The following is a 10223-nucleotide window of genomic DNA, read 5'->3' on the forward strand; positions in this document are numbered from 1 at the left end:
CCCCCCCCTCATTGGGAGTTTCTGTCAAAAAAAGCCTCTGTGTCAGCTGTATCCAGCCCCTGAAATCCCCCTTTTCCCCCAGGAGGAGAGCCTGCCTGCAAAGATGTTATTAGTGTTCATTGTCCATGCTTTTACGGGAAGAGAATGGGACAGTCTGGTCTGTCCTTCAGTGCAGACTTCGGGGCAGCAAGAGATGCTTCCCCACTGCCTCCGTCCCGTGGTGCTGGGGCACTAGCTAGGGTGGGAGAGAGCCCAGCGTCAGCAAGGCAGCCTGCATTTTTAACAGTATTGATAGAAATCTTGATTTGTTTCTTCATGCCTTGACTTGCTCCCAACAAATGACACGCAAGAATCTCCTCAGCCTGTGGAGAATGAAACTAGTAAGTGGAAGAGCTGCAAGTTGGAGGGAGAAACACTTGCTTGTAGTAGAGCTATTGGAGGAAGTCAGGGCAAAAGAAGTGGAAACTGCTTAGATTTAAGCTAGTTGGAAAAACTATACTACAATGTACTACACACATCAGAGAACACATCTGATTAGGAAGAAAAGAGCTTTATTTTATAGCATTGCACCAGTAATCCAGATAGTTTATCTTCAGTTAATCATCCCTCTAACTAGGTTTTGTGTAGTTTGAACGAGTCTTGATCAAAAATTTCGATGTAGGTGAAACAAGTTAAATGCAATTTAGTGGATCCCTGAGTTTTCAGACTGCGTGGCCGGGCCACGTTCTGCTTCTCCTGCGAGGGCCTGTAACTCAAATCCCTGAGCTGTCCCACTGTCTCAACAGGACCCAGTGGGCCTGCTTAGCAGTAAAATACCTCTCGGTGTGAGTAAAGCTGGCAGAACTGGGCCTGCTGTCGGCATTAATGCGGTGCCAGACCAGTCAATATTGCTGATGATTGTATTACATAGAGCAGCTAGCTAGTTAGTACCTGTGAGGCTTCCTTGGGCTGGAAAAATGTCCTCCTTTCACTGCCCAGCCTCAAAAATAATAAGCAAATTTTGTGCCGGTGCCAAATGGATAAATTCCATTCGGTTCCTGGGTTTCTGCTTTTCAGCAGGGAAGTTGCCAGCACCGTTATTTTGCAGGACGGTGAAAATTAAAGGAGGGATCCAGTGGGTTGCGGTGCCGGAGGCGGCAGTGTCAGAGAAGCCCTCGCAGCAGTGAGCTTCCCACGGCTGTCATCAGTACGTGCGCTAGGCAGGAGGAGAGCCTGGAGCCTGATCCTGGGCGGAGAGCACAGATGAGAAGCAATTGGGTTATCCAGATACACGGCACATAGGAGCTGTCAGGGCAGTAGAATTGCTTCGGGATTGAGGTACCCCAGAGGGTCGCACGTGGCAGGACAACTTGTCTGCCTGCGCCCAGCTATAAATGTCACCTGGCCGTGAATAGTCAGCAGGACTGAGTCTGTCCTTACTTTCACCGGCGTAAAGCAGGAGCAAATGTGTTTTAGCCATTAAAGCTATGGATGCAGCTCTGTCAGGTTAAAGGATTTCTGATTTCAGGGGTTTTACAGGGATGCCTGGTCAGAAACACTGCGTGCAGCTACAGAAGGCTGTATCCTTGCCTTGTGCAAAACACGCACTGCATTGGCGTTAAGGGAATTACTCCAGCTTCCTGCAGAGCGGTCGAGGGGCGCCGTGCGTGACGAGGCATCTTACGGTGCCCCTCGCCGGGCTCGCAGAGCGTGTGGGATCTGAAGGCTCCAGATCCAGGGGCTGTAACGCCCTGCAGACACCTCGCTGCCTCTCTAGCCAGTAACTGCTTGGGGTTTTTGGAGGATGGCAGCACACCTGTGTTGAATCTGGCCAGGGACAAGGTGTCGGTGAAGAATTCTGCCTCGCCACCGGTTCCTAAGCCTTTCCCAACTCCAAACATTCACGCCTTACCAGCTTCAGGCTGCAGGTTGATGTATCCGCTGGGTGTCGATCTCGGTGGATTTTTAGTGGTCTCGCTGCTGGTGGTGGTGGAAGAAGGGCCGAGAAATGCCGGAGGGGCACCGGTCTTGCAAACCGATGTTGTAGTCTTGGCCTCTGAGGACACGATGCTCTTTTCGGTGGAGACGGTGGAGTTGGGGGTCGGGGTGGGCTTATGGGGAGGGAGGTTCTTTTCTGTGGCTGCGGAGGCGGGGTTGGGGACAAGGGTGCTGGGAGCGCTGTGGGTGCTCGGTGCGGCGGTGCTACCGGTGGCAGGAGCGGGGTCGGCGGTTCCCCCAGGTGCTGGGGGGTTCGCGGACACCAGTGGGGTGCTGGTGTTGTGGGGGGTAACAGCCAGCTTAGTAACAACACTGGTGGTGGTGGTGGCCCCACGTGTGAGAGCAGGGGGTGGGACGGAGCTGGGAGAGGCGGTGGTGGGGTTGACAGCGGCAAAGATGGTGGTGAAGAGGGTGATGGCGGGGGGGGTGGCCTTATTTGAGGTGGCAGGCTGGTGGATGGAGCATGGGACGATGGGGCTGGTGGTCGGAGCGGGCTGGGCGGCAGAGGGGCTCCCAGCAGCACTGGGGGTGGGGGTGAAAGCCCCCAGTGGGGGAGTGCTGTTAGGGGGGGTCGGGCTGATGGCGCTTGGGGTGGGGGCCTTGTGGGGGCCAGTACCTGAATCAGTGGTAGGGAGGCTGTTAATGGCAGTAGGGGTGGGGACAGTGGGGAGGGTGGTGGGCATAGGAGCAGTTGCCATGGGGGTGACGGTGGCCGAGACGGTGGGTTGAGGAGGGGTGGCTGTCACTGTGGGGCTGGGGTCCGCCGTTCCCCCTTGCAGGCCGATTCCCAGGGTGCAGTCCAGTTCCCGCTGGGACTGTCTCTTCACCCAGCGCATCACCGATGTCTTATTTTCAGCTTCCTTCAGGTAAGGGAGGTTTTCCCCAAGCAAATTTTTCACCTCCGTGACGTTGAGTTTCTGCAACACATGTACAACATCTTCGTTTACCCTCGCAGCTGGCATCGCCACAAAGTGCTTCTCTAAATGGGACAGCAGAGCAAGTAACAGCTTCCGAAATAAAATTATAAAAGGTAAAAAAATAGAGACTTGGTGACCTGATGGGGCTGTAGCCTCGAACCCCACCGCTCAGCCCTCGACTAGCCCTGCCCTCCAGCAGGGAAGAGAGCAGCCACGTACTGGGGACGTACCTCCAGCTCATCGGGATTTAAGGCAAGGAAGGTGTCTATGTCCATGTCTATGGCAACCCCACTTTTAGCCAAGTCCTTCAGGTCCTTTGCTGGAGCTCCACCTTCAAGAAAACGCATGGGGCACCTAGACGCATGCAAACGCTCCCGGTGCTGGGACAGGGGTTTTGGAGGCTGCTAGATGGGACTCCAGTGTGACAAACCTCCCTGGCCAAGGAAGAAGGGTCCAACCTCGGTCACCGTGGGAAGGAGGGGGAAGGCAGAAAAACTTACCCAGGTACGGCCAAATCCGGCAGTAATAGGCCCTGGTGCTGCCCACCTGGCCAGCAAAGGCCTCCTGGGCTTTCCTGTAGAGTTTGTCCTTCTTGGTTTGAGAGCAAGAAGAAATGTTTAATTGTCCGGCGGTCCTGGGGGAGGGAGGGTCGCAGGTTAGAGTGGGGGGGCACCACCCCAAACCACAGCTAAAGCCCTTTTTTATTGGCGGGGGGAGGTGAGCGGTCTGACCCTGCAGACCGTGGTGCCGGTGGCTCAGGCAGGAGCTGCGAGCGGGACGCGGCCATCCCTCCATGCTGCCTGCGAGCGTGCAGAGCCGAAACGGAGGCGGGAGCCTGCCATCCCGCCCTCCGCTTCCCCTGCGGCCCCAGGGGCGTCGCGGGACTGAAAAGCATCCCTAAAAAGTGGTTTACCCGATTGCTTCTGGAGATATTTGCTCGAGCTGTTCCTCCTGCAGATTACACAGGTTTCTCCCACCGATTTTCCAAAGCAAGGGCCCAGTCAAGGTGCCCCCCAGGGCCAGGAACCTGCTGAGCAGCTGCTGGACCTGGGAAACACAGTTCGCATGGTTCCATGCAGGCAGGGAAGGAAGATGCTCGCGGTAGAAACGCATGTGCATTGCAAAACCGCCGTGCCGTCCTCGGGCAATGCCTTCGCCCTGAGCTGGGCTTGGGCACCGAGCGCCCCCGGTTTGGGTTCACCAGCACCCATCCACCGCTGCTGCCGCGGGTTTACCTGGGGAGCCTTCCACTTGCCATCCGAGGGGCTGAGCAGGGCCAAGAGCGTGTCGCTGGATGTCACCGTCCACAGGCTGATCTCCTCCGCCGTGTACTGGTGGGACAGTGGCCCGAACAGCTTCAGCTGCTCCTCCGGGATCCCCGATGGGTAAATCTGTAGGGCCAGCCCAGCGGGGCAGAAAAGAGGGTCAGGAAAGGGAAAAGAAGGCAGAAATGGGCACAAAAGGACCTGTTTGGGTGCCTTGTTCCCTGCAGCGGGTCTCGCCCATCCCAGAGCCTGCCCACGCTAACAGGGTGCTGCGCGGGGGCTCCTGCCCTGTGTCACCCATCACCTGCTCCAGCTTTTTTTTTATGACCCAGAGGTACTCCACGGTGAACGGCTGTTCCAGCAGAGGTTCCAGGTTTGCTTTTAAAACCTCATTGCTCAGGCAGAGGTCAAACTCCTTGCTGGTGTCGTAGCTGATGAGTAAGAGGGGGTCGGAGACGGTGCTGGCTGTGATGGGTGCGGACAGGCAGCCTGCGGGCAGGGAGGGCATGTCAGGCAGATGCCGTTTTCCCTTCCCACCTGGCCCTGATCCTGCCATGGGCCCCCAGAGCCCCTCAGAAAAGCCCCAGTGAATGAACAGGGAATTGCAATAACGCTGCTCAAGCCGTCCTGCTGGGCGGGACTGCAAATCGACCCCCCATCGCCTGGGTCCCTGACCCATGAAGGCACCTTATTCGCTTTCATTCCTTAAAGTTATTCCTGAAGAACCTGCAGATGTTTCTACAGGCCACGTGTGCTTGGTCCTGTTAAAGGCAACTAAAAAATGCTCCAGCAAGATGAACCCTTTCCCACCTCACCCACACAAGCATCCTTCACATCCTTCAGGCTTGCAGCATCCTCCCCTGGTGCTGCCCCTGCCCAGCTCCAGTTTTCCTCCTTCACCAGCTCCTTCCCAGCTGCTGCTGCCGTATTCCTGCTCCCAGGCAAGAGCAAACCCCGCAGCATGCTGTAAGGGCATTTTTCCCCATCTCCCCATTCACTTTACAGGGAATCCCACAGCTTTCTGCCTGGTCCTGTCCCTTTCCCTCGGGCCACCCTGATGCCAACCAGCCTGGGGACATTTTTCCCCTCCAAGAGCTGTGAACTGGTCTGGACTGGTGGCAGCAAAGGTAAATGCTCACGGTCTGTGCTCCGCTTCAGCCTGGGATGAGATGAAGCTGACGCTGCTGTGATGGCCCTGAGGAGGGTCAGGGACTTCTCCCGCTGGGAACGTCCCTGGCTGCTGTACGCAGCCGCGATGCTCCTGCCGAAAGCCTCCCGTGCTGCCTGCCGGCGGGGGGGCAGAGAGGGCTGGGTCCTGCCGCCTCAGGGCTGGCCTGGCTGACGGGCGGCTCACCCCGCGGTCTCGAGGAGAGGGCTTACCTTGGCCACCAAACTCAGCGTGGTCTCATTCAAAGCCAGCACGAGCGGCCCCAAATTCTGTAGAGTCTGTAAGTCCCAGCTCGAAGGATCCCTGTGGCCATCGGGAGAAGGACCAGCTCAGCATCCTCACGGGTACGCCCTCCATCCTGCTCGGCACCCACCCCCGTAACAGCGGACATAAGAAGGCTCCTTACCCGTACGCTGTGCCCCCTGTGAGGAGCACGGCGTTGAGGGCGTCCCGCTGGGCCCCCGTCAGCGCTGGGCAGAGCTTCAGGTTCTCCAGGACGCCGGGGTCTGAGGCCGTGATGGTCTCTGGCTCCATGTCGCACACCAGCGCCCCGAGGCTGCCGAGCTGCTCAGGGCTCAGGCGGCTGCTCTTCACCCCCTGGGAGAGACGACCAAACCCTGGTACGAACACCTGGCGCGGGGTGCGGGGGACCCTGGCCGCCCCCCGGCTTGGCCCCCACTCACCAGGCAGGCCAGAGCCCCACGCAGCAGCCCCGTCCGCCGGGATGAGCCCTTGGGCAGCAGGTCGAGGTTCCCGCGGGAAGCCCGGGCGTAAAATGCTCCGCAGGTCCCACCGCGCACCTCGGCTGAGCTGTGGGGAGCAAGAGTCAGCGTGGCGGGGAGGAACGGGGCGAAGGGCTGCTTGTGTCTGGGCAGGAGATGTCTAATGTTGCTTTTTGTGGGCATGGGGAAAATAGTTTTAACTGCTGCTCCCTTCTAAGCAATGATCTGCCGAGCTGCATGGGGCTGGGGGGTCTCCTCTTCCCCTGGGGAGGATGTCTCTGGCGCAGGACGGGGGTTGCCTGACCCCATGCACCCCATGCCATGGCCAGCGTGGCCCCAGCATTGGAGAGGAATGGGGTGAGGAGAGAATCTGGGGGTCTGCAGGGCTGGAAATGCCCTGTCCAGGTCTGAAGGTGCCCACAGATGCAGGCAACTTTCATAATACTCTTCTCCCATGCAGAGAGCCCGCGGGCACGATTCGGCACCAAACCCACAGCTCTATGCCGCCCGCGATACTCACTCAAAGAAGAGCAGCAGGTCTGGTGGATACTTGCCGAAATCAGCCGTTAGGTTCTTGGCAGCGAGCAGTCTGGCCAGGCAGGACAGCTGGGCAGGGAAAGGCTTGCCTTGTCAACGCCGAGGCGGTGAAAGCCCCTTCGCCCCGGCACCCCCCAGCTCCCCGTGCCCCAGCGGGCTCGGTGGGGTTCGCAGCTCCCACTCCTGCCCCTGCCCACCTGGGCACTGCTCAGCTCCGCTGTTCCGTTTTGCAGTCCCTGGGCAAACGCGAGGATGTCAGCAGCGGGCAGGTCGCTGGCTGGGATGCACTGGAAACCTTGCAGGACTGAGGCTGAGAGGCTGCGTTGGGGAGGTGTAGCTGAGTTTCACCATCCACTTTAGCTCCCCAGCACCCCGTGGAGGACGAACCCGCTTGTTCCCTTGGGAAATCCCCCTTCACCCTGACCGTGGCTGCATGGGGTAAGTGGGAATAACATGGGGTGTCATGAAAATGTCCCCTAATGCCAGTGCCGGGGTGGTGCCGAAGGGGATGGCTTGCAGGCATGAGGGCACCCACCGTACCCCAGGCTTTGGGTGAGGGAGAAACTAGCAGAGCCTGGATTTCGGCTCAGGGAAGGCTCGTCTTGCACCTGTGTCAGCCCCGTAAAGGGAAGGAAATTCTTGGTGTGTTTGTGCTACAACAAAAGCCGATGCAGCTGAAATCCCAGCTTGGGAACCGGCTGTGCAAGGCTCTAAATCCTCTCCTGCCCAAGTGACCTGTCACAGCAGCCGTGACATATATGTGGGGAGAAATGCAACATCCATCCACACCAACCCCACTGCCTGCACTCCCAAGACCCCCCCACTTGTCAGAGACCCCGGCTGGGGCTGGTACTTACTCAGGGTGCTGCTCAGTGGCAGACAGGACGGCTCCGATGATCAGGGCAGCCTGGGGAGGAGGACGGGGGGGATGCTCAGCCCCAGCAAGGAAGGGGAAGAAGGGCTTTTAAACACGGGGGGAATGGATCTGACCTGGCTGGTGTGCCCAGGCCGGCGGCTGCTGCCCCCAAGCCGTGGGTGCTGCAGGCAGCTGAGAACTGCAGCAGCCCTGGGGCTGCCCTGGGTTACACGGGGGGAAGCAAGCCACCACAGCTGCTCTCAGGAGTGGGGACCCTTCAACAGTGGGGTTGCCCCTGCTTCCCTGGAGCTGGGGGGGCTGGGGGTCCGTCAGGTTTAGGGTCCCAGCCCTCGGTTTGGGAGCAGAGCAGGGAGGTTGGTGGGCAGCGGGTGAGCGAGGGATGGGATGGACAGGGCCAGGGCCAAGGGCTGCACAGGGGGCCAGTGGGGAAGCGATGGCTTTGCCTCCCTGGAGCCAAGGACTGGGGGAACCGCGGCAGCTCTGCCACTCCCGGCACCAGATGCAAGGTTTCAGCAAAGCACTGGCGTATTCGGAGCCGCTGGAGCAGCCGGCGGCGACTCACCGCTGCCGCTTTCCCGAGGTCTGCGGAGAAACCTGAAACGAAGCGGGAGCAGGTTATAAAACATCCATGAGCGTACGTACAAGTGGTCAGGGGCTGTTCTAAAGCAGTTCCAGGTTTAAAGTCTGGGAAGGCCCTTTTCTTTGACAGTTTAGTAGCGTTTAGTAAATGCTGGCGAACACTTTGCAGAGAGCAGCCCCCGTACCGCCCTGCAGCCAGCCCCGGCAACGCAGGGAGCCTCGGGGTGGGTTTAGAAGACAAAAAGTGATAAATCTGCCCCTGGAAACCTGCCTGTGCAGTTTTCTAATGCGGTGCAGGCTGCAGCTGGGAAAACATCCCACTGCCTGCGGATGCTGGCGGGAGCACGAGGCAGAGCGCAGGGGATGCCAAAGCCAAGCAGGTCGGGAATGAAAAGCAGCGCGGGCTGGAGCATCCCCAGCACTGGGGGGTGGAAGTGGGTTCTGGGGCAGGGACAGCTTTATGGGGACGAGGTGTAACTCACGGAGGCAGAGAGCGATGGCTGCTGGGGCCGGGGCTGCCCACACCATGCTGCCTGTGCCAGGGCTTCGTCCTTGGCGCGGATCAGGCGAGCACAGAGCGCAAACGGGGAGCTCTGGGATGGTGCTGGCTGCCGGCCAGGCTGGGGAAGGTGCCGGGCGGTCCTGCAGCCCGATCCTCTCGTCCGATGCTGGGGCTGGAGCTGTGGGAGTACAGCACTCTGCCTGCCCTCCTGTGCTCTGTGAGTGCCTGCACAAACCCCCCTGCAACCAAGGGAGGGGTTTAAATCCTATGTAACAGAAAACAGAATTGAATTATCCATCTCCATCCATTATTAAGAATAATCCACAATAAATTGTTCTCTCTGACACCCAGAGCCCTGCTCCCCCCGTGCCCTGCAGGGACAGGGTCCCCCTCCATCCTCCGGCTCCATGTGGGACCACACCAGCACAGACTGGGAGAAATCCAGTGTAACCCAGTGGAGGAGCACCAGCAGGTGTTGCCCCCCCACTGTACCCAACTCCACACCCCTCAGCTAGAAACCCCCAAGAGAAAATAAATCCCTGCTCTAGAAATGCCATCGATGGGCTGCCCAGAGCAATTAGCTTGCTGCCCTTCGAGCTACGTGCAAGTAATTTTCCTGCTACGTTTCATTACGTCCCCTAAATCCCACCGGTGGCCTTGCAGAGTCGCTCTCCGTCCGGGGCAGGGATGGCTCGGTGATGAGGATTCGGTGCTGCTCAGCCGGGGAAGGTGCTCACCCACCTGCGGTGGCCGGGGATGGGCAGCGCCGGGGACGGCTTGGCACTTATCTGCTGCGGGGTGGGGATGTTGCTCTGAAAACGGGGTGTGACAGGGCAGTTTCTCAACAGTGTTCTGTAAAGCTGCCTTCTCTCCTGTTTTTTTTTTTTCTTTTTCTTTTTTTTTTTTTTTAACTTTGTAAAGGGTCACTTTGAAGTATGGGGCAAATGAGTTAAATCCCCTGGTTTGGTGATTTCTGCACTCCTGATGGAGACAAAGGTCCTCCCAGTTAGTGAAAAAGCTTTGAGCTATTCAGGGATATATTTTATAGGGCAACCAGGGTGCAGAACAGACGAGTCCTCGGTGATGGGCTCAGCACCCCTCTGAGGGGTGCTTCCCTCACACCCATCCCTTTTGCCTTGGCTATGGACAATCCCATTCCTCTTTTTACAGCTGGAATTGCTGATCCCGCTCTGAAACGCCATCCAGCACGTGCTATGAAGGAGGAGACCAAAAAGAAAGGAAGCAAAGCCTTTCCGAGGCTGGAAAGGAAAGGCTGGAAGCCCTGGAAAGCCAAGGCTGGAAAACCTGGGGAGCCCAGTGTTGCGCGGCAGCAAACGCATTATCTGTGCCTTTATCCTGGGGAAATGGAAGGGTGAGAGCGGTCGGCTGGGCTGGCCGCCTGGCTGCACCACCTGCTTGGGCGGCTTGGGGGGCATCAGCCTTCAGAAAGGGTCCCTGGACCTGCTGGCACGGCGCTGCGCTGGGCTTGCCAGCCAGCTTGGGTGCTTGCCAGCTGGGTGCTCCCAGCCGGTGTCCCCATCCCCGTCCCCCACCAAGCAACCGGTCCTGCAGCGCCAGGGCTTGGTCAACGCCCGAGGGGTGTTTCTGGTTTCTATTTTGGAAGGATTTGCTGTAAAAATAGTGGTAAAATTACAGAAACTTGTTTGCTACGAGGCTGC

At 58.5% G+C, this 10223-nt stretch overlaps 1 protein-coding gene across 1 annotated transcript; it reads right to left on the minus strand.

Annotated features, from left to right (window-relative positions):
- Positions 1–530: 530 nt before the first annotated feature.
- Positions 531–9277, minus strand: LOC142062955 (mesothelin-like protein). Its single transcript, XM_075106215.1, has 17 exons — positions 9194–9277; positions 8525–8783; positions 8026–8057; positions 7444–7493; positions 6784–6904; positions 6570–6655; positions 6011–6137; positions 5734–5924; positions 5540–5630; positions 5299–5443; positions 4464–4648; positions 4130–4285; positions 3808–3941; positions 3395–3528; positions 3125–3225; positions 1892–2894; positions 531–1225 (listed from the first exon to the last, which is right to left on the minus strand). The coding sequence occupies exons 2-17, from the start codon at positions 8568–8570 to the stop codon at positions 1143–1145; spliced, it is 2685 nt and encodes an 894-aa protein (XP_074962316.1). The 5' UTR covers positions 8571–8783; positions 9194–9277; the 3' UTR covers positions 531–1142.
- Positions 9278–10223: the final 946 nt, after the last annotated feature.

Source organism: Phalacrocorax aristotelis, chromosome 10, assembly GCF_949628215.1.
Source record: "Phalacrocorax aristotelis chromosome 10, bGulAri2.1, whole genome shotgun sequence".
Lineage (NCBI taxonomy): Eukaryota > Metazoa > Chordata > Aves > Suliformes > Phalacrocoracidae > Phalacrocorax > Phalacrocorax aristotelis.